Source organism: Numida meleagris, chromosome 2, assembly GCF_002078875.1.
Source record: "Numida meleagris isolate 19003 breed g44 Domestic line chromosome 2, NumMel1.0, whole genome shotgun sequence".
In the NCBI taxonomy this organism is placed as follows: Eukaryota; Metazoa; Chordata; class Aves; order Galliformes; family Numididae; genus Numida; species Numida meleagris.
The window spans coordinates 16,567,519-16,588,685 of record NC_034410.1 but is presented as its reverse complement, the minus strand read 5'-3'; the positions used below and the strand labels follow the sequence as shown (position 1 = coordinate 16,588,685).

The 21,167-nt window shown below is 40.2% G+C and overlaps 1 protein-coding gene across 21 annotated transcripts in view; it reads left to right on the top strand.

Moving 5' to 3' along the window:
- The window catches only part of KIAA1217 (KIAA1217 ortholog), a 354,365-nt gene that overhangs the window by 186,366 nt on the left and 146,832 nt on the right, over positions 1 to 21,167 (top strand). Inside the window, exon 1 of one of the 21 annotated variants that reach the window (XM_021389185.1) lies at positions 656 to 804. The exons of 18 other annotated variants lie outside the window; for them this stretch is intronic. In XM_021389185.1, the coding sequence (XP_021244860.1) occupies positions 802 to 804 (3 nt within the window). In that variant the 5' untranslated portion in view covers positions 656 to 801. Of the gene's footprint in view, positions 1 to 655; positions 805 to 6,193; positions 6,398 to 16,858; positions 17,071 to 21,167 lie in introns of those variants that run through there. 2 more of the 21 variants (XM_021389179.1, XM_021389188.1) reach the window with 2 other exon arrangements.

Genomic DNA, 21,167 nt, shown 5'->3' with positions numbered 1-21,167 from the left:
GAATCCATTATTAATGAATTTGAACTAGTACAAAGTGAAGAAATCACTAATTATTTTTTTTTCTTTGCTCATGGCTTTCTTGCATTTACACCCCTAGACTGTATCTTGGAACCAAGCCAGTAATGGGAATACTATAGAATTAATTTCAGTTTAACCTTTCTGTAGAAGCCTGAGTGTTAATTATTTAGAACTAGAATATGTAGAAAATGACAACATATCGAATGAACTAGCATATTCGGCATTCATTACACTGATGCCAGTTGATGCCATGGGTAGGGAGAAATTGATTTAATATTATGTGAATACTTCTCTGGACCGTGCTGATAAGTTAAGAAATGATATTTGGTTTTAAGATGCACATAATTGTGAAGAATGCAATTTTAATCTGGATATAGGTTTCTGCTGATTTTTATAGCGCAGAAAGTCCATTTCATTGAATTACTCATAGGTTCACAAACTACCGTGTATAATGTGTCATCCAAAAATGCTTATTTTTATCTGAGAGGTCAGTGTCCTACAGTCAGAACTTGCTGTTGTGTCTGCATAGTTTGTAAGTGTTTATTTATGTGTTTGTTTGCTTTTAAAAGCTTCTGAAGTTGTTTCAGGAGATTTCTATGAGCTTGTGCCTCTTCTCTGCAGAAAGGTACTACCTCCCTTCCCACATGAGATCGCAGTTCCCCTTTGTCAGCCCCACAGAGCATGTTGCGTGTTCAGGAATGAGGACCCTCCCCAGAATCCACACGTGTCCCCTGTCTCACATACCATCTGGCACAAGAATTTATTGCTTTCCAGAGCTTCTCTATGGTAAGGGCAACTGCTCTTTACGTTGTTAAAAGCACCAAAGTAAAGCTATGAAAACGAACATTCGAAACGTGATTGCAAGCTTAAATCTCTGCTGGAACCCAAGCCCTTAGCTTTTGTTTATGGGAGGACATGAGATGACATGTCCATTTGTTTTGAGTTGAAACATGCTCTTTAGCCCCCAGATAATGGTGTGATTGCGAGATACTTATAAATAGCTAGATAGATAAATGAACAAAGAGTTGTTTCATTAGCAAAGTAAAGTGGATTTACTTAGTATTCACTATAATGGTTGAGGAAGACAAATATTCCTAGTGTAATGTCTCAGTGGAATGTCTTTCAACTTTACTTTTTTTTTAAAAAAGGTAAGGCAAAAGTGTATAGTAAACTACTAACCCTAAGGCATCTCTTGGAGTAAGTGGAATTTAACTAGAATGATAATACTTGCTCTGATAAATGTAAGTTCCTTCACATATATCTATCAGTTACAAGTAATAAAAAAGGTATTCTTTTTTTATTTTTTTTTAAAGCTGCAAAAAGGCTAATACAGCAGTTCCTTTTCTTCTTCCCCCTGCGCAAATCATGCACTGGAGCAGTTACTTTGCTCCAACAGGATTGGTAGCTTTTTTTCTGTGGCAGCGCCTGTGTTTTTTAAGTAACGTGTTGTTTACAATGTGGAAGTCCACGGTGCTTGTTCATATGCTTACCTTTGTTCATATGAGTTTCGTGCGTGTATTTTTCTAACCTAATGTTATGACAAAGAGAAGTATTTCCAGAGTCCTTTGTATTCAGCTGACTGAATAAAAGCATGTGGTGAGCTTCTTTAGGTGCTTATGTCTAGATCCAGTAAAGAATTTAGGACTTAATTCTCTGTTGAAACAAAGTCCAGGCGGCTGCATTCAAGAGAGTTACCCATGGAAACCTCTCCCAGTTACTGCAGGCACCTGAGATTCCTTAGGTTTCAGAAACTTAAGCTTTTCTGGCCAAAAAAAAAAAAAAAATCTGGAGGTGTTTATAGATCTATTTTTGCACATACTCATTTTAGTCCTGGTGCTTTCTGAACTACTTCAGTGGATAACTGCTAAGTGCATGGGAACAGTCAGCAGAGCCTCATTTGGTGGATGGGGTCAGTGCAGGCACTACCTCCTTTCAGCAGTGCTGGACGGCGGGATCTGTGTCCTGCAAAGTGTCTCGGCAGTCTCTGTGTCTCCTAAACTTGTGCCTGAGACCCACATTCCTCTGAGGAGGCTTGAAGGAGTTTGGGATAGGCAAACCCTACATTTTCCCTTTGAAGTTGAGCTTCTGGGCAATTATGTGTTACAGAGTTCAGCCTCAGTAGCTGTGTGGTGAGCTCCTCAGGCCAACTGCTTAATGAACCTCATCACAGGACTGCAAAATTGAGCTCCTTCATGCTCTCTCTGGCCATGAGGACCTTGTGCTCCCGTCTCCTTGATGGTAAAGCCTCAGGAGGCAGTGATGAAGGCCTGACCTCATGCTGTTGTAGCCTTCTTCTTAAAGCCTCTGCCCAGAGATGGAGCTGTGGCTGCTGAACTTCCCTCAAACTGAGGCAGCCAGAAAGCTCAATCTTCCACTCTTTGTTTATATATCCTGCAGAAGTGGATAGGTGTATAAGGGTGCTTTGCCACTGCTTCCTCTTCCAACTCTGCTTTTAAACCAGAGCACCTGAGGTGCTATGTTTCATGCTCAGCAAAGAATGGCATTGGAGATGTTGTCAAGAGTGCTGTTCTACACAGGGCTCAGCAGCAACCCTGAAGTTCACTTCAAGCCACTTGTTTGCTTCCAAGAGCACAAGAAGTAAGTGATGAGAGAGGAAGTGAAGCCCTGCTATACTGACATTTCAGGCTGTGTTGTTACTGAGCTACCTCTCTCTCTCATGTGTAGTTCAGGAGGTGTTATGGAAGGTGTTGGGCTCACTTACTTGGCAGATAGGTGAAGATGTTTTGCAGTCAGGTGAAGATGTTTTGTGAGGGTGGCAGACCATGCTGGTGGGAGAGCTGGGGTGACAGTGCTGCCTCCCTGGTCCTTGGTTCCTTCTGTGGCCTGTAATCAACTTCAATGTTTATGAATATTTGCTCTGTCTCAAGACCATTTCCCTGCAAATGGTTATGAATGTGCTTGGTTGTTCTCTTTTCAGCCTAGTAAACCTATTAGTTTTCCACTGGGAACATTTTTGTGCTCTTTGCACGTTGACACTTGGGAGGGGAGCTCATATTTATGTCAGTCATTAGTGAAGTAAATGCACCTCGGGACCATTGCTGCTGCACTACAGCATTTTTCAGTTGATTTTCTAACAAAGGTAGATTGCACTGAAGTCACCTGATTAATTTACTTGGTTTAACTATAATCCCTGTGATTTAAATCTCTTTTGTGGGCTTAAATAAGAGAACAAGAGTAAATAAGACAAACAAATCTCTTATGAACATTACAGCTTCCTTTCAGGAGAAACAGTGCTACTGTTAAAATTGCAGGCAACAACTATGGCTCTGAAAGCAGCCACTGAGATGTGTATTTAACGTTCACTCAATAATGGTAATTGTGCCAGTTAAGTAAATTCAGAATGAGGTAGAATTAAGTTTTGCATCTTGGCACATCAAGCATACAGAAGGACTTCTAGTTGGGTGAGATTTGTTTTCTGAGTCTCTGTTTTAAAGGGTACCTTTTCGTTATTTTCTTCTGCTATTAATTAGTACCTTTTTTACTGCTGCATTTTGTGTGGCCTCAAGTGCTGTGGATTGTAGTGATTCCAGTCCTTCACATGGAGATTACTGCATTAGTAAGTGCTGAGCATTGTTCTTTGTTTAAGTTTAGATTTTCACTCTCTGGCTAGTACACTGCTGTAGGTACACTTCGCTTAAAAGGAAAAAAGTCTACAAAAAATTAACTGTTGAAAAGAGAAATAGAGAAGCTATTCTGTTGGGTCTCTTCTGAAATCTGCAGAGACCAATTTTTTTTTATGCCTTCTGCCATATGGGTTCTTGAGGAGATGGGTGGTAGATAATCAGCTGTGCACATCACACACATTCTGTTCTTTAGTAGCTACAGATTATTTTGTCTTTGGAAATGTTATTCATGTTAGTCATTAGACTGGATCTTCTTGGTACCTGTATGAATGTCCAATTCTGTTTTGTATTGCTAAGTTTTTGACTTCTTTATGTCTAATGACATTAAATACCAGAGCTCAACTGAGAAGTTTTAAGAATATTTTAGATTTTAATAGTTTTTAATCACATTTCCATTTAGCAGACTGCCTCCATGCTCTTATATTGATTGAATTCAAAACAGTAATTGAATCAATGAAGCATTTTTTCAGTCTGGAGGGAGAGGACTGTCTTCCAAAGAAGGCAGCAAAGGAGAGAAGTAAACAGGGAGAACCAATGAGTTAAAACATTTTTTTATATTGGAAAGTAGTTGAGTCTGATTTTAAGTATTACTTGGTGTATTCATTACCAGATACGCTAACCACTGGATGAATAAGCATGCAGAAGGCTTTTCCAATTTGCTCCTATTTTGTGGGTATGTGGGTGTCTAAAGTCTTGAAACAAACCTGCTGTCTATGTCTATGTATGAGCTTTGGGCTTTCTACCACTGTGCTTTGAAAGCATAATTTTAGCTGCATTTATTCATCTGTAGCTGTATTTTTAGTAACACAAAATACCATACATCAGACTATTGTAATTAGTAATAAATTACTCACAGAAGGAAAACAAATATTTGACTTTGATTAGAATAAGAAGAAATGTCACTTGCTTCTCATTGGCTGAATAAATAAATAATTGAGTGGCATTGATTGGTTGATTTAAATAAAAGTAAATATTGGTTAGAAGGGAGAATTTTTTTAGCAGAATGTAAGAAAAATAAATTAAAAGTGGACATGTAAATTTGACACTCCTTTAAAAAATGTGTACCTGAAAAACTAGTATATTTATAAAAATTCCAGTAGATACTAAAAATCTGTTTTATTTCCTCTTTTTTAAAGGAGAAATGATTGTTTCATTTCTTTGTTATCTGAGCTATATTTTTTTCATACAAGTCTTTAAGAAACGCACACAAAAACCTCACTGGTGTTCTGAGTTAATTTGACTCTTTTATTCTGCATATTAAATAAAAAAAAAGGTATTTTGTACTTAACTTGTATAATAGCTTTGCAGTCATTGCCATTAAAAAGACAATATTAAATCCTAGCCATTTCCTAGGCAGGGGTGTGGGCCAGCCTTGATGTTCTCTGTGCTTGGGCTGGAGTCACTGCAGTGTTGTGGGTACCGTCATTTGGCTGTAACTCCTGGCAGTGGTTTGGAGGCTTTGCTCTTTATTGAAGATGTCAGTTGTTTCAGTAGGTTTTCAGCTGCTATCCCTTTGGCTACTACTAAAGGGGGTGCGAGCAGGGTGGTGCCTGTTGCTGGCCTTGACATGAAAGGACGGAGGGACGACAAAGGTTTCTGCATTACACAGCCAAGGAACGGTGTATGGTGTCCGGTGCTGGAGAATGAAATGAAAGCATGTAGTAGAAACAGCCTCAAAAGCTTTCTGGAAATTGGTGGAGAGCTTCTCCCTTCCAAACTTTGCAGAAGGACTGGGTGGGATGGGGTGTGGAGGAGCAGATCACAAAATGTTTTTCTTGGCCCAAATGGTGCTCATAGTGATGTCAATGACAGTGTTCCTGCCAACTGCAGCAAAGCTGGCTTAAGCCTGTGGCAGGTTGTCTGTCCGACGCTCCCTTCCTCTGGTATCCGATGCAAGCATCTAATTTCTGTGTACTTCCCTTTTACTTTATTTTTGTCAAGTGTTTCAGCACCGGATGCTCCAGCACGCGGTGTTCCCGTGTGTGCGGACCCCACACACCTGCTGTTGCTCCTCCCCGGCTCCCGGACAACTCCAGCTCCTAGTGCTGGCAGCTGATGGGTGCTGCTACAGGACAGGGCTCCCTGCAGGGGCACTGATCCCATCCCGAGCAACTGGGCTAATCCCATGCAATCCTGGGACCCTGCTGTGAGTAGGAGTCAAGTTTCCTCCCAGGCTGATGGATAACTTTCAGTAATGCAAGGCCATTGCGGAGGTTGTGTGTGATGCTGGGATGTTACTGGAGCTTCATTCCTCAAGAGTTTTTACCGTAGCATTAACCATTTGTATTACTCTCATTGCAGTCTTTGCAGATGTCTTTTTCTGTGCATGTTTACCCTCTTTTTTGTTGCTCAATCATGAAGTACTTGGTCTCAGGCATTAATCCTGTCACAAAAGGGTAGGTCTAGCTCATGTGCAAATGTGCTCAATCCCCACCCCTATGCAAGCATGCAACCATGAGAAACCAGTATTTTTTTCTATGTGAGTCATTCATACACCCGGATGTACAAAGAAATTTCACATCAGATGAGGCTCTGCTGCATACGCACACCTATAAGAAATCTGCCCTGTCCAGAAAATGACTGCTCCCAACTCTGCTGCTCCATGCCAGCGGCACCCAGCTACGGAGGGCATGGATTTTGAGGATGAGGCCACTTGTGTTCCTGTGGCTCGGCCAAGAAGAAAAAGGAGCCTCTCAGCTCTTTGCTGCTCCTCTGGGGCCTCTTCTGTCAGCCAGGTACAGCTCTGATGAAGAGCCAGGGCTTTCCTGTGCGGGGCTGGTATAAGAGTTAATAGAAGTTTTTTGATAAATCGGTTTTTTTAGAAGTCATCTTCTTGTAAGAAGGAATGTTCTCAAGTGTTCATTCTTATTATTCTTTTGTCTATAGATGTTTTTAGGTTGATTTTTGAAAGGTACAAAACTCTAGGTTACTGCAGTAGTTGTCAGATGCTCTTAAGGGAGAGGCTGAAGGTCTGCAGAAGAAAGGCTTCCCTTGCACCGTGTTAACATACAATTTGGTTTCATCTCCTGGTTTTAAAATTTGTCATACACTGTACAAAACCCAAATTGCTTTCTTCTCTAATTACAGAGAGTATTGATATGTAAAGTGTAATCTGTGTAATCTATTCATTGGAGGACTTCCAGGACTCTGGAATAACTGCGGCTTTGTGAGCTGCTTCTGAATTGAAGGAGTTAGCAAACAGTAGACCTCTACTCTGAAGGTCTAGTGCTCTGAAGATGTGTGAATCACTTTTTTCATGTCTCTTCTATTGCTTCTGCCACCATATTTTGGGTTGAGATGTCTGTTCTCCTCAAGGAGCTATTGCTTTGTTTTAAAGAAGCTCTGAACTCACGAGTTTGGTCTTGTCTTTGCATGGCTTAAACCTATCTTAGAGATGGTTTTTCCAACTCACAGAATGTTTGAGAATAGTTGCACTTACAACATATTTGGCAGATTTTTCTGTGGCTGTGTTATATAGGCAAAGCTGATGTGAAATGTAGGGAAAGTTTGAATAGTTTATAAAAGGAACTAAGGAAATAATTAGAAAAGAAGTTCACAAGTTCTCAAATGGAAGATTCTGGTAAGATTGTGGGAAGATTCACATTATTATTTTTGAATAAACTTCTGTGGATTTCTCACAATTTCTGTTAGCAGTGTACTACTAGAAAGGGAGTTAGTCTTTTTGTGATACATCACAGCTGTATTATTTTAGTTGTAAAAACTGGGGCAAATAACTCTAAATTGATAGAAAAAAAGATCTTCAGTTTAACATGATCACTCTGTATGAAGATTATTTTTCTGAAGGAGATATGTAACGTTTCAGATTAGGTTTACCTGCTGTGTAGCGTTTTGAACACACCAGACTAACCCAAACACAGAGTAAGACCTACAGATGCATTGAATCTGCCTGGCAAAACAAGAGCAGCTTAGATTATCATTCAGTAGCATATGGTAGTGAGATAAAAGTGGAATTCGAAGTATTTTGTATGGTAAAAGAATTTGTGGTGTTCCTTCTACTGCCACTCATCAGACTTCCATAGATACTGCCCAAATGACAATGTTTTTGTCACTGCCTTTCTCCTTTTTAATTTTAGGACTGCACCATTGGATTTTGAGAGCAGAATAGGTTTTCTAACTTCCTCTGGGAAAAAAAAAAAGTGGTCAGACAAAAGTTAGCAAAGCTTTTAAGTGAGGTTCATGTAGCCACTGCTGCTTTGCTTTTGGCTTATCTTCGCTTCGCAAACTTACTTGAAGGTCTGGGTTCTGTGATCTTTCAAAGGTCTTTTAAAATGCAGTCATCATTTCAAAATGTTCACTCTCTCAGGGAAAGCTGAATAAGACTTGTGTAAAGGAGAAAAGTCTTGATTAGTCATGGATAATACTTTGCCTTTTAAATCAGAGGCTGATGGTGTGGGGGCCTCTTCTGATTGCCATGAGTCAGTTCTAGGTGTGTTTGGTGGTGTGCTTAAGAGCAAGACCATTAGAAACCTTTTAAAACCATTGACCAGTGTAGGCTGCAGGATTAACAATGTATTGTGATATCATGCTCAACAAAAACACAGTTTGTCTTTTACATGGCTAAACTGCCTTGGTTCACCAATACAGAAGGAATTTCTAGTTTTCTCATTGATAACCGAGACAGGTAAGCAGTCATAGCCATACCTCTGCTATTTGATCATTTGAAAGTTGAGGCTCCAAGCATGCCCAAGAACTACTCTGCCCAGATCCACAGCACATGTGATATCTCTTATCACTCCTGTCACTTTATTCTTGTCTAAGATGAAGATCAGCCAGTTGTTTCTCATCTAAGCGCCTACTTCAGATGCACTTTAGGCATGATGCTCAAATGTCCCAAACAGGGGTATTGCTAGTTGTCAGCAGTGTACTAAAGGCATTGTTTTTCCCCATTAACTTTCTTAAAAACAGCATGTAAGCACGTGACAAGGGGGATGGTGTATAATAACCAAGCTCTTACTGGAAGGTCTCAATAGGCTGGAATGTGCAAACATCAAACTGACGTCAACTTCCCAGGTGAGTGTCTGGGTTAATCGTTGCTCATTGTAGATGATTACAAAAGCATCTGAATGAATTGTTAATATAGGTTCTATTTTTAAGTAGCATTTTTTGAGTGATGTTATGATTGTAGCTTGCTTCTGTATGTCCGAAGTGCACTGAGTTGTGGGGGTTGTACTTCTTTTTCTCAGTCTTATCCAAAAAGACACAATCGAAGCAAGTTAATAATTCTTCATACTGAAAAACAATTCTTAAATAAATATTGTGGTATGAGCTCTGTTTAACTTGGAGGAGAGCAGCTACTACACCTTTGCTTAAGAGTGAGAGAGATTTCTTCTTAACAGTAGAGCTCATTCTTTCCTGCCAGATTATGCTAGACAGAAAGGATATGGGATAAGATCACAGGCCACATAACAGGGCTTTTCCCCCTGTTTTGCTCAACTAGCAATCTGAGAGTCAACAGGACAAAACCTGTGTACCTTGACATATTTCTGTGCTACTTCACTTGAAAGCAGTTCAAACTTAATCTAAGCAGTTTTAAACAATTTGAATTAACCCAGCCATTAAGAACAAGCTCATTGTTTAAGGATTTGCAGATACTGTTTCACAGGCCAAGAAACGTTTCAGAATTCTGCTCAGCCACAGTATTAGATAAATAGAATGAAAGCAAACCATGGTGCATATTCTTCCTGCTATAGCTGAAATATTTTTACAGGGTAGTTCTTTGTCTTCCCCCCTTCATTAGGGACTGCCACAAATCATTTATAGAGTACAGTGACCCTTACAGAAAGACTAGCAGTAGCGAATGCTTAGGTATCACTATCTTGAAAGCTGGAGAGAGAAGATTACTTTAGCATCTGGGAAATGATCTAAAGGATGAAATATCAGAAAAATAGATTCATCCCAACCTCAACCCCTTGCAGTGAAGCCTGAGTTGTATTAGCTTCTAACATAGTTAGACAACTGTCATGTGACCTGGCATTATTTTAGTCCTGGAAAATCACTGGTCAGCGATATCAGTATAGTGTCTACTCTTCCTTCTGGAAAATTGAAATCTGGAATGTGTTTGCTTGCAGACACAGGCAGGGGAAGTCCAACGTCTTCATTTTCCTCAAGAAGGTTTTAGGGAGAATGATCAGGGTCTTGAGGCTTGCTGCTCCTTGGGAAAAACAGAGGGAGAAGGAGGTGACATTTAATACTTGAAGACAACAGTGGGTTTCTTTGAGAGTTGGTAATAAAGTGGTCTCATCCCGGTTTGCCAATTTGAATTTGACAAAACAATGTTGAGTTTGACTGCTCAAACTTATTTTATACTTTCAGGCAAATTTATGATAAAAGTTGGGTTTATGATAAAAATTGAGTTCCTTTGGGAGGATGTAAATGTAGCTGCAAGTTGCTTCGTGACGTTGTTGGGAATACATTAAAAGGCTGCTTTTATAGAAATGTAGCTAGTTACTGGGATCTGGACTTAGGTAAAGAAATTCATTGTGCTTATGCTACCAAACAATTGCATTAAAAATCTTTTATCGTATAAGTTTGACATATTGTCCTGTCAGGCACACAATAACTTGTTGCAAAATCAGTGTATTCCAACCTCAGAGAGCGTATTTTTAGTAAGAGATTTTCTGATGTTTCCTGAATATTTCATCACTAAAATTTACAAAAACAACAACAACAACAAAACAACAAAACGCTGGCATGTAGTTTTATAAAGATGGGAAGAGAAACTAGTGTTAGAGTTAGTGCTAGTTGAGTGAGTGTAAGAAGACGTATTGCAGCAAAGTGTGTGTGAAAAAGAAGACCTGTGGAGACCATCTGGTCTGACCCTCTGTAGAAGGCAGGGCCTTGGATTAGGTTATCCGGGTCCCTGCTAACTACTCCAGTGAAGGAGACTCCCAGTGAAGAGATTAAGGATCTTACAAACTTCGTTTTCACAAGATTCCCTACTGCAAAAGGAGCAGGAGTTATTTTCCAGGAAGACATTAATTAGGACTATGTATTTACTCATTACAAAGATATATGCGGTAGCTTTAGGCTCAACTTCGTTGAAAGGATGTTGAACCATGGGAGCGCTGCAAAAGAAAGTCACAAACTTCCTGTTGGTAGTCATTTCTCTCTGAGAAACATGCAATTTTTTGATCCTTAAACCCTATAAAAAAAGGGAGGCTCCTCCGTTAAGAACTGTAAGTCTCTTGAAGCAGGAGAAAATAGTGTTTTAATATCACCTCTTTAGAACAGTAATGACAATTGTAAGACAAACTAAAGGTTATAGCTGGAAAGTTGGGCAGATTCAAATCAAGAGTAATGCACAACATTTTTCACTGTAGAAATGATTCATTATTCAGACAAATTATTAAGGGAAGCAAGAAATTCTTCATCTGGCTAAATCTTCGAACCATGACAGATCGCTTTTCTAGCTGATACGCTTTAGTCAAACAAAAGTTACTGATGAATAGGGATAACTGACAGAGATTTATTGGTTCCTCCTTTGCCTTGATTATGCAACTGAGGCTCTTGGCTATTCATACAATTTTAATTTTTCAGGGACTTTTCACGAGGAACTGAGTTTGACCCAGCTGCTTTTGAATATAGCACTGTTAATAACAATGAGCTATTTCAGAAATAAAAAAAAAATGCTTTAGGTCTTAGAAATGAAGGTTCCTTGAAAACATAAGATTCAAATATGAATTCTATGGGAAATAGTACAAGAAAAATAACAACGGTCAGTAGAATTAGGGTAAATAGACTTTACCATTTCTAATTAGAATAATAACATATATTGTTTGATCCCAGTTGCAGTACCAATGTATAGATATCATAAACAGACACAAAAAGGGCCTGAATGGTTACTGTGTCAAGAACTTCCCAGGGTCAAGATGTTCTTAATTCAGAAGTCTTTTCTACAGTGAGCTAAATTTTGGGTTCTTCAGTATTTCTTGAGAAAATTCTTGTCTACATCAGTAAAAGTTCTGGCAATGTTAGAGATCTCAGGACTGTTCCACCCTGAAATTGTCACTTTGTGAGGTGCTGCTGAAAGCCATTGTTGTTTTGTGTATTGTAGTGTCCAAGTACTGGGTCTGGTTACAGTGAATTTTTCTGAATGTGGACATAACTACAGTACACCTAAATCAAGAGACAACCAAGACAACCACAACCAAATTATTCCCTGGCGCCGTAGAATAAGAAAGGGAACAAAAAAACCCTTCAGTGGAGCAATGTGCAGTCGTGCGTAATAGCGTACCTGAAAATGGGACACTGCACCACATTGACAGCTGTCAAATGACACCGCAGAAGAAGTGGGAGCCTGTCTGGAGGAGGAAGCTGATAGAGATAGAAATGAGATTTCTGGAGAGAATGAAGTGACACAGTCTGAGAATGAGAAACTTCTGTTAGGAATGGGGCCAGAACTGAGAAAAGGGCAAATGGTGTGTTTACTGTGGTAATATGAGAAATCTCAAAGAAGAAAATAAGTCTTGATATGCACTTCTAATCACAGCAGTATGTAAAAATAAAAAAGTGAGGGAAGCACTGTGTTGCATATGCTCTGCTTTAGGCTCAAGGTATAGCACAGATCTCACTGAAAGGCATAAGACACACACACTTTTTAGAAGGGTTAAATGAAGTCCTGCTGTGCTGCAGAGCTGATTGCAGCAACAGAAGAGCTTTGTGACCCCAGGGACAGAGGTGAGTGCTGCAGAAAGCTGCTGGTGCTAAGGAGCTGAATTTTAGTAGCTGGAAAATATGCCATGAATGATGTACAGGAGGTTTGTGTGTCTGTGGCTGGGCATATTAGGCTTTGATTTGGCTGTGCGTAGCCCAGCTGGAGGTAAATGCGGCGGTCATCACTGCTGTATGGATAGTTTGGTTTTTGGCTTATGGTTCCAGAGGCAGTCTGAGCCACAGCACACTTATGGGTGAATGGATAGTTTTCTTTTAAAACTTTCTTTATTGAACTCATCAGCAAAAATTAAATTTCTTTGCAATTTGTAATTTCCAGTTGTGTGAGGTAAGAGATAGCATTGTTAGTTGTGAAGTTGCTAGCCATCTCTGCTTGCTTTTTGTAACACCTTTCTTGCTTTTTTAGATCTTGCTTCTGTTTCAAGCAAAACCAAATTTGTAGTAAAAGCTAAGCTTTTTTTTTCAAAAAGTTGTTTGTGTTCAGCCTATACTTTGTCCAGTCTAGACAGTCTGCATTTGTAAATATCAGGTGATTGCATAAAGCAATAGTAAACTTGACAGTAACATGCTCAAGAGCTATATTTTCCTCATACCCCTGTGGTAGATTCTCCATGTTTGTGCCTGCACAAAGGTTTGCAGTCTGCCAGCTGTGCTGGCTCTGCAAATGAGAGGAGCTCATCTCCAGGTTTGTCTTTTGCTGGTGTATAAATGCAAAGGGCATGAATTTTTTAAAAAGAGATATTTTTAGTGAGAAAGTAATTTTTTGGTTTTTTTCCCCTGAAATTTCAGTCTAAATCAATCAAGAATAAAAATCAATCTAAACTGAGTCCCAGACTCAGCATGCATCCTTTAAAACTTCTATTATTATTTATTTGTTTTAATGGCACTTCAAACCAAAAACAGAAATACTGGAATACTTTGAAGTTCATCTTTTCATGAAGAGTACCTACTTTAATATCAAGACCATCCACATTTGGATCTTTTTCAGCTGAAAAAACAGATTAATTTAAAAAGATGAGTCCAGAATAACACTGTGAAATTGGGGTTTTCTCACCAGCACGGTAAGTGCTTGGCTAACCAGGCTCTTCTGCTCTGGCACCAAAACAACATTCATGAGACCCCGTAGAAAGAGAAAACTTTGAGTGGAAATTTTCTGAGGAATAAAATTTGTTTTCTGGATAATTGTGGTCTTAAACATTTCCTTGTGCGTAGAATATGTCAAATTCCCTGTAACTTTCATCACAACCAGCAATCCCTCCCTTTTGAAACGAAAGGGTGTTTTCTTATCAGAATAGAAGAGTAATGTATGTGTCAGTTTTTATTAGAAGTGTTTTCATTTTCCATCTGACATGAAATAAGTAGTTATAAGAAAGCAAAGCATACAAGTACTAATGAGTCAAACGTATAGTCAGTCTTTATTAAAGTTCTGCGTTGGGGCTGAATGTAACTTGGCACAAGCATTGTAAGCTTTGCTAATAACAACACACTTTATGATGTGGGTGATGGAGTCAACCAATTAATTACTCCAAAAGTAAACAACAGTAATGTGAAATGCCACCTTGCCATGTGTTATGGCGTTCTGGGTTTGTCATTCTGTACAGTTCCTGGGTGTGGGCCTTGCTCCCTGTGAAGAGTGCAGGTTGTGTGCAGGGCTTTGTGGCTCCTGGGAGATGTACTTTTGATGCTGCTTATGTTGGGAGCTTCTGCTTGGCCTGGGTCATCGTCATTTCTGCCTGCAAAGTGACATGTCATGTTCTCACAGTGACAGCTGTGGATTGCTAGGGCTGTATAAACACTGTGAGTAAGTCAAGGCTAATGGAAGACCTTTTAAATTGCATGTTAATCAGTGTGAGGCAAAGTGAGTGAGGTTGTAAAGCTCTTTGAGAAGCACACTGGAGTAAGATATTAGTTGTTTTCTGTCCATCTCCACGATCTCACTGCCTGCACTCTCCGCAAGCCTCAATTTCACCATCTCTGGTACTTTCTGTCCATTTCTTCATGGTCTGAAGGGATCAAAGCTGATGTGGTGAACCCTTTCTTTCCAGGACCACTGCTTGGTTTAGCACTGCACCATGGAGTACTGAAGTGTGGCTGACATTTGAATACATGCTACTGAAATGCAAACACTTTGTATATTTGACTTCACACTGTCTTTTTTTTCTGCATAGAAATGGTATTTTTAAACCATTTTCTTTAGCTAAATTCTAGAATTGATGCCTCCCCATGTGGTGATGAGACTGGAGACGCTGGGGCTGGCAAGGATAGCTGTGGGAGTTCCAGATGGTCCTGCAGACCTGTGCTGTTGTCCAAGTGGGCCAGGCAGTGGTGTCACTTGGCGTCCCTTGGCTGTCCTGTGCCAACAGTTACACAAACACAGCCAGGAAAGGGAGTGAGGCGAGCCCCAGCATCAACGGTCCTAAGGAAAATCTTTCTCCCACAGCATATTTGTGGAAATCTCTTGAACTGATGCTAGAAGAGGATGGGAGTTTTGCTCCTTTGCGTATTTATGACTGCTGCCAGTGGAGCACTTTGTACAGCAGACTGCTATTTGGATAATAAGATGCTGAGATGAGGAGAATTTCGGAGTTCATACCACTTTTAGAGTTCATATAATGCTTTTAAATACTAAAAATGTGACTTGAAGGAATGTCTGTGTGCTGCTGTGTCGCAACAGTAAAATAATAGCATGTTTTGCTTGAGACATTGAAAATATTTTCCCCTTCCTACTTGGATTAAAATATCTTTCCAGCCACTTGCCTGGACATTTAGCAAAGGGCTGATGAATTGTTAGGGAGTTTTACTGTTTAAGTTAACTTAAGTGGTCATGTTTGAGCCTGAATGGAGAGACTTTTATTTTACTCAGCTGCGTGGAAGGAAATCTAAAGTGTGAGACACAAATCTTAGAATGTGCTTTTTTTTTTTTTTCCTCACTGATGAGAAAATTCATTGTCCTGAATTAAAATGAACATCAAAATGTTCCTTACTGTCTTTAAAAATAGTCCAGGCATGTTCCACCACTCATACAACGAGTAGAGTTTTACTGCAGTTGGTACTGCAGTATGCAGTGTTCGTTTATGACAAAGGCAGCCATCATTTTAGAAAAAGGAAAACAAACACTGTTTTCATTTTCTGCCTTGGTTTGCACTCCATGCATATCCAAAAATTAGTGATGTGGTATTTGGAGGCGATTCATATGAATCATTCAAAATTTGAAACCATAACACAAGGGTTTTAATAACATTTTTATGTTCCTTAAAAGCGATAGCCAGATTTATATTCAGTTTTAAATATGTAGAAACAGTAGCATCTATTACAGATATTATTTTATGCTTTGTGAAGTGAACTAGTACTCATTCAGCTGATGGGACATAGATTGGAGTCTTTCCCTCCGGAAATAAAAGGACAAATAGAACAAAATCTCATCCAGTGAGAACTGAGCTGACAATGGAAATTCAGGGCTATGGGAACCCATTTGGATAAATCAGTGGGCTTCTTTGCCAGCTTCAAACACAGATTCTCTCATCCCTGAGAAAGACAGTTTTGCTTTGGCTCTTCATCCAGACCTGTTGGTAGCCCTCAACCAGCAGTGTTCTCTCAGTGAGAGTTAAGGGCGCAGTGTGAGCAGCCTCCACAATGCTGCATGAGTGAAGCATCACAGGTGGGATTTTGACTCATTCCTCCGACAGTGCAGATAAGCTCTGACTAGACGGTAGGAATTTCTCCATGAAAGGAAATTGCCAGGTGGTTTAGGGCCAGTATGTCCAACTCTACCTCATTTCCTTACGGCACTGAAGGAGGGGTCATGGCTGCGTTCCAGTGGTCTGTGGGTGCCAGCAGATTCCTGGGGACTAAGCAGGAGCTTTGAAAGCCCGGGGGCCACTCACGATCATGCTAGAGTTGTGACTAGTTCTAGTAGAGGGTTTGCTATGGGGGCACAGAGGTAGTTGTCTCCCCTCTCAGCTCCTTAACTTCAGGTGTACTGTGTAAGTTTGATCATGATAATTTTAATTATAACTAAAAAACTCAGATATTGGTTCACTGGGACAGAGTAGTTATACTTGACAGGAACTCAAATAAAACGGGATGGGAAAGGTGTAAAAAGGCTGGAACTAACAGTGCTGAAAATATCTTTCAGTTTTTCTGCTGAAAGTGGAAAAAAATGATTATTTTGATTTTATGTTAAAAAAATAGCAAACAGAACAGATGGGAAATGTCTCCGATTTGTGTCTTTCTAATGTGAAGCACCAAAGGGTATTTTTTCTGGTTTTTGTTTTGAACATGGGGGTGGAGATAGATTAATGGGTTTTGGTTTAGCCTCCAGTTCTTACATGTCTTGCACTTGAAAATAGTGGGTTTTTTTCCTCCTTTGTACCAGATGTTACACTCTGGAGAATAATTTCTTTGTATTTTTCAAGTTCACTGAACTGTCTTATATTTTAATGATGTTGGTTAGGAAATGTACCAGTTCATAACCAATGATGTACCCAAGGCTGTTTATAGACTGCAGTTTGGGATCCATCACAACTGAAAGGGCTTAAGAAGATGAAACTTGATACTTTTGGACAGCTGTGTACTTGCGCTGAGGAGGGACAATCAAAAGAGGAAGGATGACACTGATTTTTTTACGTGATGAGAAGTTGGGGAGTTTGCAGTTATTTAAACAATTCCTCAGGATTTACCGGATCCGAATGATCCCTGAGTAGCAGGGCAGCACACAGTAAGTTCAGATGTTTGACGATTAAGCTGGTTATGGCAATTTAATGTAGATGATATTCATGAGCCTTTTCTTTTTTCCCTTTGCAGGGAACAGTTAGTGAAACGTGCATTATTTCCTGTTGGATTTCTTTTGTGTTCTCTTTGTGGACAGGGTGTAGCACCAGACATTTCTCTGAAATTCTCAGTTCCATTTCCAAGTATTATTTCCAGCAAACTAATTGTGTAAGATAATTTACTGTTAGTCACTCCATTACACTTTTTCCTTTGTTTTACATCATGTTTCTCTGCTTGCTTCTTTCACTTTCTTTTATGCACCCATTAAGCCCCAAACATGCTGCTTGAATAAGTTTGTCCCTTAAGATTTTCTGCCTCTGAGTCCCTCTTGCAGACTGGCACATTCCTCTGTGAGCTCTGTGTGTACCATGGCGTTTTTGTGGACTAACACGCTGCAGCTGCATGACTAGTTAGTGTGAGCAATCTCCCTAATTAACAGAGGCTCCCCTTAGGGAGTGGAATCTACAATTCAGCACTCACCCTAAATGAGCTGTCTAGTTGACATATCTTTAAAATGCCCACTAAATTTTATGGGAACCTGGAGTGACAAGCTTAGCTGTTGGAATCTACAGTGTAGGTGTCCCAGGTTAGGAAAGATCAGTGATTGTTTGAATTACATTGTCTTCTAAAAATTGATCTATAGTGGGTTAGCTCTTGCCATCCTTTCCTTGTTTTTCTTAAAGTTTGAGGTCTTTAGGGAAGGGACCATGTAACCTCTTGTTTCCCCAGTGCTTAATGCATAGAGGATGCTGTTCAGACATTAGTTAATTGGTATAATAACAATTTATAGAACTTGGGGTCAAGTCAAACCAAACCACAGGACAACACAAACACTGCAAAAATCAGTGCAAAATTCACAACTGCTTCCATAACCAAGATGAGATACTGTCTTGTTTCATGAAAAATATTCATATACCAGGGGTCTTTCAGATAAATTGAAGTTTTTGAAGAGCTGCATCCATCAAATTACAAGAAGAAAGAGTAAGCCACTGTGGAATGGTGTGTTTTCTTTCTGTAGCAACACCATTGTGGCAGTAGTTCAAAAATGAGTAGAAGGAAGAAACAAAATATGGTTGGGTAGTTCAAATACAAGGATGTATACAATGTCACACAGGGCATAAAATCAAATAGTAGCTGGGAAGGATGCCAGAAAGACATGGTTTCCGTTCTGAAGGGCTTTTAGTTACGTGTCTTCTTTTTTATTTTTTTTAAATTAAAATACCATTTTTTCTTCTGTAGTCTTTCCTTCAAGGGCTTCTCATGCAGTTGTTTATTAGTAAACAGATGCTTGCAATGGAAGACAATTACTTTACAGCCATGGTGGTTTCTGCTAGATATGTTTGTTGACTGGGGACTGGTTGCACTTCTGTTTGTTCCAACACAATCCAGACAAGAATAAGTATGTTAAAATAGGCAGATAACTCACAGAAAGTCTGCATAAATACTAGATAACAAACATAATTACATGTAAAACTTCTGACCTTTAGAAATACTTAAAGTAAATCTTCAAAGTGTACTAAAAATACATGCTTATATGACAGCTTTAATATATATAATGTATATAATTACTAACAATATATTATCTGCCTATATATTATATTTATACATGTATATGTAATTATTACAAACATGTTTCCTAAGCCTGTGAGGTAGATGCTTGTGAAATAATATACTTTCTTGGTATTTAGCTGCAACAGTATCAGAATTGCTGCTGATGTTGTATTGTTTGTTCAAACTGGTTGAATGATGAGATTTTTTTGAGACTGAAATTGATTAGACATTTTAACAGTTACAGACTCATCAAGTCACAGTTCCACAGTTAACCACTTTCTTGTCACCTGATGTAAGCTCATTCAGTTGGAATTGTTTTGCCCAGTGTAGGAGGCTGAAATCTGGGCACTTAACATTTTGTCTAGACTGTAATAACCTAAAAGACTGGGCTTCTATGAATAACATTGTTAGGCTATCATATCCTAGTCTAGAGGACTTTTCAAAACATTTTGGTATTTTGAATGGAAAAATTTGTAATATTTTTTTCTTGTGCTTGCATAAGGTGAACAACATAATGTCTCCTGGGATTGACAAGCAGAGGGCAATTGGTAATGGCTAAAGGCCAGCTGTGAAGAACTGCAGAATGATCTTCAGTTTTGGTGTTGTAGTGGTAGGTGAGGTTCAATTTTAATAACTGTGAAATGTTGCACGTAAGGAAGAACAGTCTTAACTTCATGTATAAAGCAGTAAGCACTGAACTGAGTATTACCATACAGGAATAAGATCTGGAGGTTATTTTTGTCTATGGAATTGTCAATGCAGTGTTCACTAACGATCAAAAAAGCAGATGTAATGTTGGTAGTTATTAGAAGAAGAGAACAGAGAACAAGGCAGAGCATGGGGGCATTTGTGATGCAGTTCAAGCATCTCTGAGAACAAAAAGGCTTAACAGAACTGAACAAGTTTTCATAGAATCATCGTAGAATCATAGAATGGCCTGGGTTGAAAAAGACCATAATGATCACATAGTTTCAACACCTCTGCTGTGTGCAGAGTCGCCAACCACTAGACCAGGCTGCTCAGAGCCACATCCAGCCTGGCCTTAAATGCCTCTGGGGATGGGGCATCCACAACCTCCTTGGGCAACCTGTTCCAGTGCATCATCACCCTCTGCGTGAAAAACTTCCTCCTAATATCTAACCTAGATCTCCCCTGTCTCAGTTTAAAACCATTCCCCCTTGTCCTATCGCTATCCACCCTCATAAACAATCGTTCCCCCTCCTGTTTATACGCTCCCTTCAAGTATTGGAAGGCCAAAGTGAGGTCTCCCGGAGCCTTCTCTTCTCCAAGCTAAACAAGCCCAGCTCCCTCAACCTTTCTTCATAGGAGAGGTGCTCCAGCCCTCTGATCATCTTGGTGGCCCTCCTCTGCACTTGTTCCAAGAGCTCTGCTCTTGTAGTGGGGGCCCCAGGCCTGGACAGAGTACTCCACATGGGGCCTCACAAGAGCTGAGTAGAGGGGGACCACCACCTCCCTCTCCCTGCTGGCCACTCCTCTTTTAATGCAGCCCCAAACATAGTTGGCCTTCCAGGCTGCCAGCACACACTGCTGGCTCATGTCGAGCTTCTCATCCACCAGGACCCCCAAGTCCTTCTCCGCAGGGCTGCTCTCAAGTTCTTCCCTCAGTCTGTATAAATACCTGGGATTGCCCTGGCCCAAGTGCAACACTTTGCACTTGACCTTGTTGAACCTCATTAGGTTCACATGGGCCCACTTCTCCAGCCTGTCCAGGTCCCTCTGGATGTCTTCTCTTCCCTCCAGTGTATCAACTGCACTGCTCATCTTGGTGTCATCTGCAAATGTGCTGAGGGTGCACTCGATGCCATCGTCTATGTCATTGATAAAGATGCTGAAGAGCACCAGTCCCAAGAATGAGTCTTGGGGGACACCACTTGTGACCAGCCTCCACCCTGACATAGAACCACTGATCACAGCCCTTTGGCTGCTTCCAGCCAAACCAGTTCTTAATCTATCAAACAGTCCATCCTTCAAATCCATAACTCTTCAATTTAGAGAGAAGGATGTGGTGAGGGACCATGTCAAAGGCTTTGCAGAAGTCCAGGAAGATGACATCTGTCACCCTTCTCCCATCCACCAATGCAGTCACTCCATCATAGAAGGCCACCGGATTGGTCAGGCTTGGAGAAGGACCCTGATAATCCAAGTTAGGGAATGACTCCATCTCCAGTGAGATGAGTGGGGGCGATATGGTAGAGAGGGGAGGCAAATTACAGAGCTACACATTTCTGCAGACCGGGAGAGAGTTTTTGGGGCAGTATCACCTTTTGCTTTCCTCTGTTCTTAACCTTTTCCCTGGTTATCTCCTTCAAGGTGGCAGTGAAAGCAGGCTACTGGAGCTGGTGGACCCTTGGTCTGGTCCTTCTTATTCCTGAAATAATCTGCAGGCTGCAGTAATCCCTAGGTGGCTAGGATGGAGTGCAGCACAACCCCAGGAGAAGCACAGGGTTTGGGGAGGAAGGAGAAGACTTTGCT